This window comes from Zerene cesonia, chromosome 27 (genome assembly GCF_012273895.1).
Source record: "Zerene cesonia ecotype Mississippi chromosome 27, Zerene_cesonia_1.1, whole genome shotgun sequence".
NCBI lineage: Eukaryota > Metazoa > Arthropoda > Insecta > Lepidoptera > Pieridae > Zerene > Zerene cesonia.
The window spans coordinates 6,334,546-6,352,198 of NC_052128.1; the positions used below are offsets into that span (position 1 = coordinate 6,334,546).

At 34.7% G+C, this 17,653-nt stretch overlaps 3 protein-coding genes across 6 annotated transcripts in view; 2 read left to right on the forward strand and 1 right to left on the reverse strand.

The window, feature by feature from the left end:
• The first annotated feature begins 282 nt into the window (after nucleotides 1–282).
• LOC119837343 (GDP-Man:Man(3)GlcNAc(2)-PP-Dol alpha-1,2-mannosyltransferase) lies at nucleotides 283–5,450 on the forward strand. The gene is made up of 9 exons (XM_038362895.1): nucleotides 283–506; nucleotides 1,340–1,567; nucleotides 1,831–2,063; nucleotides 2,463–2,680; nucleotides 2,978–3,100; nucleotides 3,375–3,536; nucleotides 4,068–4,266; nucleotides 4,559–4,748; nucleotides 5,294–5,450. Exons 1-9 carry the CDS (start codon nucleotides 487–489, stop codon nucleotides 5,373–5,375), a joined length of 1,455 nt encoding a protein of 484 aa, XP_038218823.1. The 5' UTR covers nucleotides 283–486; the 3' UTR covers nucleotides 5,376–5,450.
• Nucleotides 5,451–5,597: 147 nt separating this feature from the next.
• On the reverse strand, nucleotides 5,598–8,066 carry LOC119837344 (ubiquitin-fold modifier 1). Of its 2 annotated transcripts, XM_038362897.1 has the most exons (4): nucleotides 8,008–8,066; nucleotides 7,857–7,913; nucleotides 6,127–6,257; nucleotides 5,598–5,917 (listed from the first exon to the last, which is right to left on the reverse strand). In XM_038362897.1, coding segments are annotated over exons 1-4 (258 nt in total). In that variant the 5' UTR covers nucleotides 8,010–8,066; the 3' UTR covers nucleotides 5,598–5,849. The 2 variants fall into 2 exon arrangements, with proteins under 2 accessions (XP_038218825.1, XP_038218824.1); XM_038362896.1 differs by lacking the exons at nucleotides 5,598–5,917; nucleotides 6,127–6,257 and adding an exon at nucleotides 6,648–7,703 and having other exon boundaries at nucleotides 8,008–8,064.
• A 564-nt stretch (nucleotides 8,067–8,630) lies between these two features.
• Nucleotides 8,631–17,653, forward strand: part of LOC119837407 — a 10,771-nt gene continuing 1,748 nt past the window's right edge. The window contains exons 1-14 of one of the 3 annotated variants that reach the window (XM_038362980.1): nucleotides 8,631–9,226; nucleotides 9,299–9,977; nucleotides 10,347–10,511; nucleotides 10,810–10,976; nucleotides 12,080–12,175; nucleotides 12,752–12,884; nucleotides 13,230–13,291; nucleotides 13,556–13,689; nucleotides 13,994–14,094; nucleotides 14,369–14,441; nucleotides 14,883–15,015; nucleotides 15,857–15,980; nucleotides 16,418–16,531; nucleotides 17,219–17,395. In XM_038362980.1, coding sequence (XP_038218908.1) covers nucleotides 8,771–9,226; nucleotides 9,299–9,977; nucleotides 10,347–10,511; nucleotides 10,810–10,976; nucleotides 12,080–12,175; nucleotides 12,752–12,884; nucleotides 13,230–13,291; nucleotides 13,556–13,689; nucleotides 13,994–14,094; nucleotides 14,369–14,441; nucleotides 14,883–15,015; nucleotides 15,857–15,980; nucleotides 16,418–16,531; nucleotides 17,219–17,395 — 2,614 coding nt within the window. In that variant the 5' untranslated portion in view covers nucleotides 8,631–8,770. The remainder of the gene's footprint in view (nucleotides 9,227–9,298; nucleotides 9,978–10,346; nucleotides 10,512–10,809; nucleotides 10,977–12,079; nucleotides 12,176–12,751; nucleotides 12,885–13,229; nucleotides 13,292–13,555; nucleotides 13,690–13,993; nucleotides 14,095–14,368; nucleotides 14,442–14,882; nucleotides 15,016–15,856; nucleotides 15,981–16,417; nucleotides 16,532–17,218; nucleotides 17,396–17,653) is intronic. The other 2 variants (XM_038362982.1, XM_038362981.1) reach the window with 2 other exon arrangements.

A 17,653-nucleotide genomic window follows, 5' to 3' on the forward strand; every position in this document is an offset into this window, starting at 1 on the left:
AATAAAATATAGTCTATGTTACTCGTGGATAATGTAGCTTTCGAATGGTGAAAGAATTTTTAAAATCGGTCCAGTAGTCTTTGAGCCTATTCATTACAACCAAACAAACAAACAAACAAAGTTTTCCTCTTTATAATATTAGTGTAGATAAGATATTTGCTTGTAATAGAATTGATTTAGTATAACGGCAATATTTCTTCTAGAATTTATGCTATTCCATAAGCTATTGATTTTTTTTGACATGAGGAGAAATCATATGACACTGTCACCCGACGTGTGAGTGACGTTTCATTTCGCTACAGCAGTGACTGATGCATGCATACTGCAATAAATTATTGTGTTATAATGTTCACAGACGAAATGTTTCAGAATAAGTAAATTATGTTACATATAATATAACCCCTGTCAATTTCTTCTATATAGAAAGTAAACAAACTAAGAAACCGCCTTCAATATTGTTGCACCGGTCAGTAGACAACGCAAACAATGTTTTGGCAAATTTTCACGTAAGTAAAATGTTTTTATATATCGTTAAGTTTATCATATAACTTATAGAATGATGCTAAAGTAACAAATTACTAGTTCTTTCATTTATGAATGATACAAATTTAAACTTCGTCTTTTGTTATTGTTTCTTTATTTTGCCAGGTTGCCCTTGGTCATGGAAGTATCATGTGATCTCTTGACTCTTTATTTAATAGAGTAATTTCATTTATTAGAAACTGGATTTACATTTCTCTCATTAAAATATACGAATTATTAATTATATTGAATAATGTTTTTTTATTCATGTCTATATAAATGGTGAACTGTTAAAAACCTAATATAAATGTTGTAAGTATGTAATATAACATGTATACAGTACATTTGAAACATAATATGTTTCAAAATGAAAGTTAAATTCCAGTTATACAATCCCCTGTACATATAGACTTAGTTATATGTTTGTATATTATAATATTGAAGATCCTTTTGAAGGCAGTACCAATGATTCTGATTAAAAGGACTCATCTCTTAGCATATTTTTCACTCAATAATTAACATATATTTTTATTAGAGTGGTTAGTAAATACAGCATCACACATTATAAAACAAAGTCACTTTCTGCCGTCTGTGTGTGTGTCTGTTTGCTTAGATCATTAAAATTATGTAAAAGATTTTGATGGGGTTCTTTTTAAATGGATAGAGTGATTCAAGAGAAAGGTATTATATATACAATCATATCCATTAAACTCCATAGAATTTATTACAAGCAAAGCTGTGGACTAAAGCTGTTACAAAATAAAAATCAACACCCACAAAGCTAAATATTATACAGTTTCTGTTTAAATCATTGCAGCTTAGTAGTGATTCTACCAGGCCTTTTTCTGGGAGTCCTATTATTTGGCGCATTCGTTGTAGTGCCATGCGCCTTTATATTTGCATCATGGTACATGAGGATAAAGGAGAGGAAACTGCAGCGAAGAAGAAGGGATGGTGCTAATGTGGCTTTCTTCCACCCCTATTGTAATGCCGGTGGTGGCGGAGAGAGGGTGCTATGGGTAGCTATTAAGGCAATTTTAACTAGGTAAGTGCCTGCGTTAAAGAGATATGTGAAAGATTTAAAACTTAATAATTTATATGAACTATTTCATTTTTTATGGAATAAGGTTTAAACTGTAGTGATGCGAAATTTGCTATTATATAAAACCTTCTTTTTTCCAAATTCAGTTAAATTTTAAATACACTAAAAGCATTTTAATAATAATGTTAAATTTTGGAAAAAAAAATTATTTATCCTTTTCTATTATACACATTCAAAATTGTATTACAACTCTACTTATTTTATAGGTACCCTGACTCTCATATTTTCGTATATACCCTAGAAACCGCTGAGCCCAAAACGATTCTTGATAAAGCCCAAAATCAGTTCAATGTAAAGGTAGAGCCAGAACAAGTGCAATTTGTAAGGCTGACTATGGGAAAGGCGATTGAAGCTAAGACATACCCATACTTTACGTTATTGTTGCAAAGTTTAGGCTCCATGGTTTTGGGCATGGAGGCATTGATGAAATTGAATCCAGGTAAGTTAATTTCACCTCTCTACCACTGAACATTGTTAATTATGTCCAAAATTAGCTGTATTGTGAGTTAACATTTCTAAAATTACATTCAGATACAATATATGTTTCGCCATTTGATAATGTCATTGTAATTTCGTTTTTATTGTTAGTGTAATAGCTAACTTTACTTCTTACTTGTACTAAACAGAGCTAAAAATAGTTGGAAATATCCAATTTCAAATGTTCATAAAATATAAATACTTAAATATGCCTTTCCTTAATTCCAGTTAAAGAATTATAGATTTAGAGTTACAGTTTAAGATGAAAGACCTCTAGTTTATAATATTAGTGTGCATTGTATTTAAAATAACAAAAAAAAAACTTATTAATCTTGTACTAAATGTGTTTCAATATCCACAGATGTATACATAGACACAATGGGGTGCGCGTTCACCTACCCCATATTCCGTTTCATGGCACAGTGCCCAGTCGGCTGCTACACCCACTATCCCACAATCACGTCAGCTATGATGCGGCGGGTCAAACATCGTCTCACCTCATACAATAATTCTAGCGTTATCGCACGCAATCCGATACTGACTTGGTGTAAATTGTTGTATTATCGGATGTTTGGATGGGTGAGTTGTTCAATTACATTAATCTGATATAGTATTTTAGTTATTTTTCTTGATACTGGGGTCACTTATTGCAAACATTCAAACATTGTATGGAGGAAAAAAAAAATTGTAAAAACGCTGTGTGCTGTGGTTACACTTGTAGGCATTCATCATATTGAATGTCAGTATTCAATTTCTGAATGTTTTTTAAATAAATAACTAGTAGGGACTGAGCTTAGTATTAAAAATATCCATTTTATGCTTTCTTATGAAGAATGAGCTTGTAATCTACTAAAAACAAATTATTACTCTCTCCAGCTTTATAGTTTAGTTGGTCGTTGTGCAGATATAGTGATGGTGAATGGAACCTGGACGGAAGAACACATAAATGAACTGTGGGGGAGGCCCTTGAACACCCACCGAGTCTACCCGCCGTGCGAAGTGAGTTTGTTTTTAATGAATCTTTATGTGTAGGAAATTTGTGCTATATGAGTTTTGATAAGTATAAATTGAATTAATATGGTCATTACCATATTCATTAACTTTATTCAATTTTTGCATTCAATAACCATTTATATGATTCTAAATACCATAAAATAATAAAACATTAATAGATTATACGGATTTTCTTTATTTCACTAAGAAGTAATATGCTTAATTACCTGAAAGGGAAAAAAAAACAATTCGACCATTTATTTAACTTTGTCCACGCCAGGTGACGGAACTAAAGAAACTCAGGTCGTTAGTCAAGGAGTCCGATCCGATCCGGATATTGTCGGTTGCGCAGTTCCGACCGGAGAAAGACCACCCGCTGATGCTGCAGGCCATGTACGAGCTGAGGAACCTGCTCATCAACGATGAGATGCTGTGGAATAAGGTTGGAATCCTGGTGTAATTCTTTAAATGTTGGCATGAAGATGAATCAGAGTAGAGAAATAAACTGCCTGCATTATTTGTATTATATTAAAGGGCAAATTGATTTAAATTAGAAAATTGCCTCCGTAAGATAATTTATTATTGTTTGACTTAAAAATGTCTCTTAAATTTCCTATATAACCTACTAGACGCTCGTCCCAGCTCCGCTCGGGTATCAAGTTTCCTATTTTAGGCTAAGGGAGAATTTAATTAGGATTAAAGTATCCTAACACCCAAGTCAGCACATACCAAATTTCATCAAAGTCCATTCAGTAGTTTCAGCGTGATTGAGGGACAAACATTCTAATCAATAAACTGTCACATTTATAATATAGTAATAGTATATGATGATTATAATATATGAATAGTATATTTTAATGATACGCTCATTTATGATATTGAAAAGGACATTACGTTAACGAACTACCTATACACCTAAAAACAATGATAGCAAAAAAAAAATTGGCTAGCTAAAATATCCCAATCTCCTCAGATAAAACTGGTACTAGTCGGCTCATGCAGAAACGCGGAAGACGAAGAAAGAGTCCAGAACCTACGGGACCTGGCCAAGCACCTGTCGATCGAGGACAACGTGCAGTTCGTCGTGAACGCGTCGTACGCACAGCTGCTGCAGCTATATCAGACGAGTACACTGGCTATACACGCTATGTGGAATGAGCACTTTGGCATCAGTGAGTATGGTTGCATTTCTGGGGTTTTTTGAGTGTAGTTTTTATGTCAGAAGCTAAAACTGATATTGTTTTCAATTCTCGGTCAATACAGCTTAACATATTTTTAATTGACATTGTATTTTTATATACTACATGTGTTAAACAAAGCAAAACTTCCCATGACAAAAAATATTTACAAGATGTTTTATCACCATCACCAACAATAAATTCATCAATTTAACATCAATCCAATTCCATAGGCACAGGAGTAAAAACTGAGCCACTCACACGTACCCAACTCCCCCCCCCACAGGCGTGGTGGAGTGCATGGCGGCGGGGCTGCCGACGGTGGCGCACCGGTCGGGCGGGCCGCTGCACGACATCGTGGGCGACGCGGCCGGCGGCGCGCTGCTCGCGGCCGAGCCGGCGCAGTACGCGCGCCAGCTGCTGCACCTGCTGAGCGTGCCCAGGGAGCGGCGCGCTCAGATCGTGGACGAGCTGCGGTGAGACTGCACGTGCTACTGCGCTACATGCAGGCGGAGTGTGTCATTGAAGAGCTGTGTCGCTTGTTGCGTCTACTGACTGTCGGTCAGCGAAAGTTTGTGCGAAAGACATAAGGTTGTTCAGTCAAATCCGGCTCGAAGGACCATAAAAAATTAATGTTACTTAACTAAAATCTAAATCTACTAAAACTAAAATCGGTCACAATGTTATTTATCCCAAAATTTTACGTACAGATAAGAAGTAATTTGAACACATATCGTATTTTGGCGAATGAATTAAAAATTTACAAATGATGTTAGTCATATTGATACATATATAATACTGCTGCACCCAGCAAACGCTGTTCTGCCTTACTCTTATCATTTAGGGGTATGAAAAATAGATGTTGGCCGATTCTCATAGATACCGGATAAGCACAAAAAATTTCATCAAAATCGATCAAGCCGTTTCGGAGGAGTATGGCAACGAAAACTGTGACACGAGAATTTTATATATATATAGATTGTATTAAACCCTTTTATTAAAAAATTGTTTTCTTTTACAGTGCGTCTGTGGATCGCTTTTCAGTAAAGGAGTTCGAAAAATCATTTATAAGAGCAGTGGAGCCACTAATGAGGATAGAATAAGCATTTTATTATCTTATACTTAAATTAAGTACAATTCCATTAATGTTAAGTTGGAATAAATATAACATACCAAAGTTTTCATGTGTTTATTTACAAAACAATTATAACTTAACATAAAATATATATTTTATAAAGCTTACAATACAATAATATAATTAGCTTTAAATGGTTTACAGTGTAATTAGGTATCATTTACAAATCACATTTCACTTAATTTCTTTTGTAACTCATGTTTATATACTTTCAGATTGAATGTAAATATTATATATTGTCAATTAATTTACACTACATTTACAGTACAACCATTAATAAATTACTCACAAATTTGAATTTATTTAATTTAGTTGATAAAAAAACTTAAAAGTTTTTATTATAATTCATGCAATGGATAATAATTAAATATTTAAAATATTATTGTAAATAATACATAATTACACCTGCAAATATAATGGAATGCTCTCTGAAATCACGTTCTCATATAGATCCCACTCTGTCCCTTGGGATTAACCTGAGTTCTGAACCATGTTTCAGGAATACATTGCCTGGAAATAAAAAATTGCTATTACTTCAACGACTTCCTATTAATTATTCAAATATGAACATAAATCTTTTATTGATCTAACTTAGTAAGTATATAGAATTAGGTACAAATTAAGGTGATATACTTCCACATAGGCAGAATAAAAGATATAGGGCACTTTTTTTATATTCCAAAAACTAATTAAATAATTGACAAGAGATATCATCTTACCAGCCGTCTGTTGAGGGTTTATTCCAATACCATCATCAGTAATTATGGCACTGGTGGCCGGCTCCACTCTGAACTCTTCAGCCGCAAACTTCAGTACAGCTGTGAATGGTGTGGCCTCGGGCACACTTAGCCTACAATAATGTTTAAAGTAAAGGTTTAAATCCTTATCCATAAATAACGTTGTCCCTCCACATAAATAGGAAGACACTAGAATACATTCTGTCTAATCTATTTAAATTAAATAATACCAAATAGAACATGAATTTAAAGATTAAAGATGATGTTAAAACTATATTTTAAAGTCATTTAAAAAAGAAACCACTTTCAAGTTCTTTGTACTTTTGAATACTTTTAATTAACTTTGATCCAATTAGATGAAATGTTGCAGAATTTTATGATAATTAAGTACATAAACAATTTAATATTATGCCATTTATGATTCTTATGCCATAATTAACCATTCCAATTCAATTAGTTCACCAGGCTTCATGTTAAATAATATAAAAATAAAACAAAAGAACTGCTATGTACAAGTATATATTGAAAGATTCAATCCACAATGATTTATAAATATTAAAACGGAAATTTTTGACAAAAATCATGCTAAAACATTTTCCCAAAATTTAACATCATTAATTTCATGAACCATGTCCATAAATTCAAGTTTGAGGTTTTCATTCTCGCAAATACCATTTGTTACTCTAACTAACTCTGAATAATTCAAATCTATATAAAAATATTCAGTTGACATATTTTCCTTTAACAACCTGCCACAGTCCAGCAACACTTTACAAACTATTTTATACAAATCACCATGATTTAAAAACAACTTTGTCAAAGTTGATATTTCACTGCTTAAAAAGTCCCTCCAGAATTTTTTCTTTGAAGAGTTCTTTACAGACATAAAATTAATAAAGGAGTTTACAATAAAGTTGACTGCATTACAGAATTGTATATTCTTATTCAACATACTAACAATTAACACCTCAATAGTTTCTTTATCATCATTATTAAGCATGTTAATTACAACTTCCTCATCATCTACCTTGTCATTAAATTCTATTAAAATAAATTGGCTTTTAAAGTCGACCAATTTGTCTTTCGGAAATTCTATTGAAAGATTTTTTATTAGTGTCTCCTTAGAAGCTGCCTCTATCATCAAATCAGATAAACACAATTCAAGTTTCTCTATAGAAAATAGATTTAAAAATATTGTAAAAGCAGTATCCATTAAAGTTACTTTACAAGTGGAAGTTACTATTTTACCTAATATATATTTTGGTGGGTCACTCAAACATTTTTTAAATAGTGAACAGGGAGTATTCTGTATAGAATTTAAAGTAGCTAAGAAATCATCAACTAACAACTTTTTCTGTAATCTATCAACACATTTTTCTATGTGTATTGCTAATAGGAATGTGTTCTTAATTTCATCTTCTGTAGTCTCATTGTGAGGCCAATTGTCTAACTGACAAATGTTCATAAAATCTTGGAATAGGTTGAGAAACTGTTGCACTACGGCTGTTTCCATCGGGATGAAGATGTAACTTCAATTTTACTTCACCATAACTCAGCATCTGCCAAACAAAAATCTGTCAAACATCAACAAGTTTGATATAGAAAACATGACTCTTTTAGCTTGAAGCTCTTTACTAGTCATGTTTAATAATACACTGAAGTTACATCCTCATACCTCATAATTATATTTAACATAAACATTTTCAACTTACACTTTGAAAGGGAGTTTGGGATCCGATGTAAGTGTAATCTTGAAGGTAACTTTAGACCTGAAAAAAAAACACATTTCTATATAATATAGAACAGTGTATTATTTGATAAATAATATAATCACTGTTACAGTATTTATCAATTTTTACTCACATTTTTTATAGAAAGATTTAATTCAATATCAAGAAAAAATATGTTGTTACTTTCACGCAAGGTTAAAAATTTGTAATAGTGACGTTTCAACAATCAACTTGTGTCATATTTGACGTATTGACGTGGGCTTATTAGTGAAGATATATTATGTCATTAAAGTACCTATCTCAAAAAATTGTCTATAGAATTAGAAAATACTGGATACCCTACTAAACAAACAAAATATCAAATAAGATTATTTTCTCATAATAATGTGATAATAAATGTTTCCTTCTTTCTTTCTTTCTTTCTTTATGTAAAAAATGTCAGGTAATAACTGTAAAATATTTACTTAGCGATATTAGAGAAAAAGTATGAAGTCGAAAAAAAGAAATGATAGACACCCGCTTAGTTAATTTCTCTATTTTATTGGTCATATTATGGTCTTCTAGTGACACAGCTTAGTTTAGTAGTGAGTTTTGAAATTGTATTTCCATAAATCCATATATATTCTATATATGCAATAACTAGGTAGTCTGTGATTCTATTGTTGATTCCCTCTTTGCTAGATTCGATCCACAGAATAACTTAAACATAGGTCACCAGAATATCTGTCATTATGCAAGTATGTCAAAATTGGCACTTCGTGATTGTACTGTAATTTGTTTATATCTTTCAGTCGATTGTCGATGTCAAATGTTGTCACGACTCACAATAAAAATCAATAAAACTCGATAGCGGGACTGTTGTTTAATTTCATGAAGAGGATAGCGGTTATTTAAAAATGCTTATGAAACGGAATATACTTGAATGTATTACGATTGTTTCGTGTAGTACTGCTACAATTTGCACATTGCTTAACTATGCAACTAATATTTCGCCACTAACCGGTTGGTGGTTCATAATTTATACCTTATTCCTATTTATCTTCTCAGTAATTTTCAGTTTTAAAGTCATTCAATGGATTTTACATTTAAATAAGCCCATAAAATACGATATAGAAAATATTGCGGATAAATATCCTTTCGCACATTTAATTGCGAATGTATTGCCTAAAATCCCAAAGAAATCAAAACCTGCAGAGGTGAAGGAGTATGACACCAACGAGATAAGTGTTATAACAACTGTACTTGAAAGGAAGTTGGTGTCATCATGGTACATCCATTATATTTCACAGGAAATAAGTTTCCCATTTGCATGCAAACAATTGCTAGATCAAATGGTCAGCAAAGCCTTCCAGGTAAATTAATGATTTTATAGATAAATTCTAGAATATATAACCACACATTAGTAATTAAATTATTTCTTTTAGATATGTAACAAGATTGAAACCAAAGATGTATATGTGCACATTTGCGCGGTGCTAGTAAGCCATATAAAGGAATACAAGAAAGCCATCAAAAGACAGGAAAAGACACCATCCGAGAGCATAGAAACATTGTATAAAAAGTCACATCCAATCTTTGACACCAAGTGTAGAAAAACCTTGACTGCAGATCACTGTATTAACATAATAAGGATCATTTTAAAAGAACTAGTCCCTTGGGAGTTGTGGGACACACCCAATTCCGAACTTCTCATAAGGATTTTAGCCAAGAAACTTGATACATTCATAGACACCACAATAGCTGATCCAATCTGGTTAAATAATGAGATATTGGCACTTTTAACTAGTTCTTCAAGTGCTAAATCTACTGATGGAAATACAGAAGCACCAAACAAACCTGAATGCCCTGATGGTGCTAAAGATATAAATGACATAGAAGCTAAAGTTGAAGAACCAGAAGATGTAGGTGATGTTCCAAAAAGTGATAGTGTCATAGAACCTGCCAAGAAAGAGGAGATCAAAAATGATAAGTGTGTAGAAGAAAAAGAGATAGCGCCTATTTCAGAGCCCGTGGAGATAAAGCCCGTGCTCAGGCAGAGACGGGGCAGACAGGGCAAAAATGAAGTTAAAATATATGACAGAATCATCGAGGGTAAGCTGGAAAGTAATTAAAATCATGTTCATTATGATTGTTCACTCTCAGCACATGTCATAGAGAAAAGATGTATATACCTGTAGGTTTGATGCTGTCATTTGCTTATCTATTTACTTCTTCTTAAGGGTTTTTTATAAGCAGCTGCTTAAAAAGTTGTTTAATTTGATACCCAGGAATAGTATATTCATGAATATTGCAATAAACTTATATTTATGAAATATACAATAAGGAATAGTGTATTTTTTGAAATAATTTATTTTCTTGAACATATGAGTCTTGCTTGCATACTTCACTCACTCACTGATCATATTTAGAAAAGATATCATAATTTAATTTAATTACTTTATAATATATGTAATCTACATTATCTATCTCCAGGTAGTGTTAAAACCTGGGAAACAGATATGGATCTTCAGTGCATCAGCATGGGTCAGGATCTATTGGCCAGTTTGGACGAGCTGACCCTCAGTCGCCTGTGGGGACATGAGGATACTGAGCATAGCCCTAATCTACGAGCTGCATCACCACAGCCATTGTGGTTTGGTAAGGATGGACACATTTTTTATGCAAAAAGCAACTATCATTTTTATTTTATTTTCTACTGGAGACTTTTTTATTATTTAAAAATTAATTATAACTTAAAATATATACTTACTGTAACCAATATAGTATATAATACATACTGTATTATACTAACTAACTCTAAGCAATTGTATACTAATTGATTTTCCATTCAGAAACAAAAAGTAGTCTTGACTTATACATATTAGATCAGGTATTGAAGATGATAATAGGCTAACCAGACTATAGCATAATAATAAGTTGTCTTATAATAAACCAGGTGAAGAAGACGCAATAGAATTAGACCCTGAGCCACATAAAGAAACGAAAAGCAGCCCTAAGGCTACGGATGCTCTACTCAAAGACCTGCAAAGCACAGTCCACCAAGCCAAGACAAAGATTGGAGACCTACAGGTCCCGTTGCACGTAGATGTCAAGCATTCCAGTGTATGTTTGCACGAACTATCTGCTTCTCCTAATCAAAACTCTGGATACACAGATAATAAAAATTTCCCACAGATTATTTATGGAATATTGTTTTTCAAAAAGTGAAGACAAAGACATTTTTTTTTAATAATAGTTAAATGAGTGTATCCAGATGTTTTATATTTAAGCTTTTCTTGCTCTGTGGTTGTGTTTTTTTAAGACTTAAAGGAAGGGAAAGTGTCATCATTGGTCTATATCACAGATTTTTTTTTGTAATTTTTGCGAGTATATCTTTGTCCAACAACTATATCTCAATTCAAATCTTATATTTTTCAAAATTAAAAGAAGACTAATAATTAAAAAATGTCAGTTGAACCATAGAGAATAGACTGTGGTAAGTCTTATATGTGAGTGAATGTTTAAAAATAAGAACAGAAATTCGTCAAAATGTGTTCTTGTGTGTGTTGCATGCATTGCGTGTTTGCATGTTTGCTTGATGAAGTGTTTTAGCCGACTTCAATGACTTCTAACTTCTGGCCATTGCTTTACCCCCTCCCAAAAATTAATTTTATCATGCAAGACCCAGCGATGCTTTTTCCTGGTGGTGTTTATCTTAACAGCATGGCTTTTATTGAGAAGATATGAAAAAAAAAAATACCGTGGAACTACAAATGAAAAAAAAAAGAAATACACTACATGAAGTCATAGAAAAACAAATATACATATATGTATTTGGTGACGATTTATACCAGGCAACCCTAACAATAAAAGGAAATAAAAAAATTGGTGGGTCAGCAAAACAAGATAACAATTATTGTAACACCTTTAAATGACTTTTATGCTTACCATAACTCAAAAACGAAATATTTCAGAATTATATTTCTTACGATTGTGATAGATGGATTTAAATAACTATTAATTTATCGCGGCAACAAAAGCAGGAAAAAGGTTATGACGTTATAAATAACATTATGAGAATATATTTGAAAAAATACGTCCTAATAACACTAGATAAAAGAGCAAAGAAAAATTCACCCTAAAAAAGATTCATATGATAAAAAATTATAACATGAAACGGTTTTTATACTATAACTAGGTTAAATACAGACATTGTATATACATAGGATGAAGCAGCTGGTATGATGGAAGGTCTCTTTGACAAAGGGATCGCTGGAATTAAGAAAGGTCTGCGCTTCACAGGACTAAGCGATGACTCAATGGTGAGACTCTATCTTTCTGCCTATATGTGTCATTTAGTATTTGTTAATTTTATTGAAAATCAGGATTCAACTCGCTTCACTTTCGAAGATTAACGATTTTATCAAGCTACTTGTTGAAGAATTGATAAGTTGTGACATGAATTTTAGTTTTCACAATTTTATTAAGATAATATGAAAGATTAATGCTGCTATTCTAGCCTTTTCTTATTGAAGACAAGCTGCGCCCCGCGGTTTCACCCGCATAAGTCGTTATGCTCTAGGAATATCGGGATAAAAAGTTGCCTATATGTTATTCCAGTTGTCCAGTTGTCTATGTACCAAATTTCATTGCAATTGGTTCAGTAGTTTTTGCGTGAAAGACTTACAAACTTACGCATTTATAATATTATAGTAGTAGGATATACAAAATAATCCCATCCGAAAATTCGTAAATAATTATTTGACTTATTCTTAATGAAGCAGGAAAACTATCATTAATACTAGAAAAAAAACAAATTTAATAAATCAACAGCATTTGAAGATGGTTTTTAAATCAGTACTTAAGACGAATTAATAATGATTCCAAATTGTTTTCAGGAAAAATCGCCCTCACATAACAGCAGAGACAAAAGTGATAAAGCATCCCCACCGGAAACATACAAACAGAAGGGCAGACTTGAGATGATCACCGAGCACAGGGATATTAAGGATGTCAACTCTACTCATAAAGGTGACATTAGTGTATTTTTGTCATTGGTCGAAGGTGCCTAAGAGGTACCCCACGGCACATAAAACCGAAAGAGTAGAAGAAATTCGATTACTGAGGCGGGATCACGGGAGGCCGAGAGGCTAGGCGTTGCTACGGTTTGGCAAAAAACGCGGGTTCGAATCCCGCCTCGTGATCCAATTTTTCTATTTTTAGTTTTTCTATTCTTTCAAAATTTCTCATTTATTGAAGCATTTTAATGCTATAAAGCGAATTTATTGAGGGAGGCTTTAGGCGATATAACATCACGTACTAAGTGTGTGAAACCGCAGAACATAGCTAGTGTTAATAAAAAGTAACACATTTCAGATGACGGCAACTCGGTGCCACCGCTTGTTAAACAGCAACGTGTCACGTCACAGGACAGTACGGTGCGTACTTTACTCCTCTAAAGTGTTTAACGCGTGTTTGTACGGATTTAAGTTCAATAACAGTCGCGTCTTTTACAAAAGTAAAAAAAATAATAATAATTTTGCTCTTAAAATTGATGCAATGTTAAAAAAAAAAAAATCTACAGTTTTGCTTACAAATTAATGGCACAATGGAAATCTATGATTTCGACAAAAAACAAAACATTGATCACATAACAAATACAAGTGTATTAATGTAAGAAGAATGAATGTGTGTGTAATCAGATGCAGAGCAAGCCAAAACTGGAACAGCAGCCGTTCAGTTTGTCCGACTCTCCGGAGCCCCAGTACGAGGAGACCGCAGATCTGTCTCACACAATTGCCAAGTTGCGCTCTTTGCTCAACGAAGCCACGCCCAGGTGAGGTTAAAGAGTACCTACAGATATAATCTCTATTCAGTTTAGTCTGGAGCGATGGAACTAAAATTCTACCCATAATAGGAAAATAAATCTTATCAGTTGATTCGACCTAATAGAAATATATGTAGATGGTAAACGCCAAACAGTGTTAAGATGAAAGTTGAAATGAAAAGTATATCAGTAAATATAAAATTTACCATTTAATTTGTTAAAAATTTACAGAGGAAAATAAAATTACTACATAAACAATTCACTTTTATTTTTTATTAATTTAATTAATTTCTGGTCATGATCTATGGTCTAGGAATGAAGACATATGGTGGGACAGCGCGGAGGAGACGCGAGGCAGGACACACCTCCTCCCCTCCCCCTCCCCCAGGAACGTGGACACCGCAACACTTGCTGGTAAACCTTCTTACATCATTTACTTTAGAAATTAAAAACTTTTTAACGGATTTTAAACACGATTTATTCATTATATTACTAACCCGACGTTTCGAACACTTGAGCACACACGAACTACAGCGAGCGTGGTCACGGAGTCTCCCCGTGTGTGAATAAATACTCGCGTAAAATCAAACACAAGAAAATACTATTATTTACTTTGTCTGTGTGTGTACATTTTTATTTATGAATTGTCGTTTATAATATTGTGCTATATATATTTATCATATTTCAGACGAATACGACATGAGCTTGGAGAGGAATGCGTCTCCCGGACAGATTTCAAACAACATGCAGCGGCTTGACAGGTGAGCTGATTCCATTTAATACCCAACATAATAGAAGATTCAGAAATGTCCTAGATAAATAAATTCGTCCCAAAAGATGCCTTTTAATTTTTTATCCCCTCCTTTTCCCCGACGAGACACTTTTCCAGGGTAAAACTGAGTGTCTAATAATCCATACAATCGTTGAGTAGTATATTTAAGGTTATCTACCGAATATATTTTAGACAAATATGGTCCCTAATAGCTTTATAAATTTTTGTATGAAGTAACGACTATGTAATCATTACTGTTCTTTCTTCAGCTAATATCTAGTAGACACAGATGGAAAATTTTAATTAAATTATCTTGTGTCAAATTAACTATTTTTGCACGGTGATTACGACGAATTAGTCCTACATTTAATAACGAGCCATATATTTTTCTTCAAAGTTATTAATGTCATTTTATTAATGTATGTTGCAGGTTGTTCCAGCGCACAGTGACGGGTGTGTTCAATTCGATCAAAACGGCGGTCGGGGCGGAGGGCGAGGGCGAGGGGGCGGAGTGCGGGGGAGAGGGCCGCTGGCACTATGTGTGCACCTCCATGGAGATCAGCGTGAGTTAGCACTTAGAACTATATATACCCAAAAGCTAACCGACCACCCGTCCACTTTTGCCAACCGCACGCACAGTTACGTTTAAGATCATTAGCGGAGCATTATACACCAGTTGAGCGAAACTAGCAATGTTAACAAGGATTTTACAAAGGAATAGTAGATTTTAGAAAGAAATAAGAAATTTTGTTGTTTAAGAATTTTTTGTTTGCATCATGCACCATCGGCGGGTCGCCCTGTATGGTTCATTATAACAGCGAGTACGTCAGAGGTAGTAGCACTCACCGTGCGAAACACAGTGGCATGCCATGCCCTATTCACGCCGCTTCTGTAGGGGTGCCGAAGCGTGTTCGACTACCACATACAAATTTATTAAGACAATGCTAATCTTACACGAAATTGCAATATTTATTATGTATAAAAGCAGTGGTGGCTCAGTGGTGAGAACCTCGGACTTCTAAATCGATAAGTCAGGGTTCGAGACCGGGCGAGCATGCAGGAAATAAGTTGATTTTTCAATTTATCTGCACATGTGGATAACATCACCACTGCTAAAACGGTGAAGGAAAACATCGTGAGGAAACCGGCATGTCCGAGAATCAAAAGTTCGACGACATGTGACATCCGCCAACCCGCACTTGGCCAGCGTGGTGGATTATGGCCTGAACCCCCATAGGAGGCCTGTGTCCCAGCAGTGGGAACATATAAGGGCTGATGATGATGATGATGATGATAAAAATGGGCATTTTGGTAGTGTTCAAACTTAGCCCTGTAAATATTGAAGACAAACCATAAGAAGTTTATTCTGTCTGTAACAGTTTTAATAGTACATGCGTGTGGCAGGTGTGCGGCGCGGTGGCGCGGCTGGTGGGCGCGCGGCGCGCGCTGGCGCACGTGGACGCGGCGCTGGACTCGCTGCAGCAGCTGCCGCCCGCGCGCGCGCCCCACCACGCCGCCGAGGACTTCGGTACGACACCCCGGACCCCCGGACGTTTCGGGATATTTTATTTTTTAATCGACTTTAAAAAAGAGGTTCTCACATAGACTTTACGTTTTTGGATTTTTTGCCCTTCCGACTGGGTGAATCATTGATGATGATGATCTTCTTTAATTTGAAAGCTGGATTCTCGTTAGGTCTGATTTAAATTTTGTCTAGTGCTGACAATTTAAAATCGGCTAGCCTTCTAATATTTGGTTAGTTTTACAAGCCCGAAATACTAAACTGAAACAATATTATTGTGATGTGACATTTTAATGGTAGTTTCGGCTGTCTTGACATGACACAAATATTGCCAATTCTCTTATAAATGTAATCACCATAAAATATTGATTCTGACTTTTACAACCGGCTACTTCACCACGAATTTCCTGTTCTGCACATTATTAAGTTGTTGCATGTTGCAGAGGAATGGTGCGCAACGGAAGGCGCGCGGTGGTGCGGCAGCCTGGAGCTGGCCTGCGCACTGGGCCTGGCGCCGCACCACGTCACCTTCCGCCTGGCCTCGCTGCTGCTGGCCGGTGAGAAGTAACTGCTGCACTCTCGGAGTTGGGGTTCTTGCAGCTAATTACTGGATCAGGGTGTGGGCTGGGTGGGATCTGGCTGGAAGCTTGAATTTTTCATTTTACATCTATGTTCCCACTGCTAGGACACAGGCCTCCTATGAGGGTTCAGGCCATAATCCACCACGCTGGCCAAGTGCGGGTTGGCAGATGTCACATGTCGTCGAACTTTTGATTCTTGGACATGCCGGTTTCCTCACGATGTTTTCCTTCACCGCTTTTAGCAGTGGTGATGTTACACATGCGCAGATAAATTGAAAAATCAATTTATTTCCTGCACGCTCGCCTGGTTTCGAACCCCGATTTGTCGATTTAATGTCCGAGGTCCTCACAATTGAGCCACCACTGCTTATTTCTACATATATCATGGAATACTAATATAGGATTAGTCTGATAATCTATACTGAAATTAAATCTGAATCTATACTAAAAGAAACTGAGACTTGTGCCTAATTTTTTAGATTATTTACTATACTAGTGAGTAGATAAGCTTTTTTAAATTTGTGTTTAGTTTCTGTTCAGTGCATAAGCCTACACTTTTTTATAGTTTATTTATCATTAGTTTAGTAGTCTATTAATAAACTATTTAATTTTTTTTTCATCCCCTGTTATTTGTTTTCTGTGACAAATTCAAAATCATTTCAGACGTAGCCGAAACGCTGATATGTGGCTGGCTGGAAGAACTCACGATGTGGGTGAGGAAGCAAGTGTTTGATGTGTTCGAGAGCATGTCCGAGGCGGGAACCGAACCCGTGGCGAGCGAGGTCATGCGGGAGCTGAATGTAGATGAGACGGTGCAGGTCATCATGGAGAAAATGCCAGGTGATTATCAGGGTTTAAGACAATTTTTGCAATAATTTAAAACCGGTGTTCTATTTGACTTCTCTATTGATACATTGCTATATTGTGAAAATTCCTATATTTGTTTGGTTTTCTATGTTTTTTTGATATGATGATGATGATGATGATGATGATGATGATGATGATGATGATGATGATGATGATGACGAATCGATCACGTCAATCGTTTTAAATATAATATACATCAAATATATAATTAACCGGTTGATATCTGAGTAA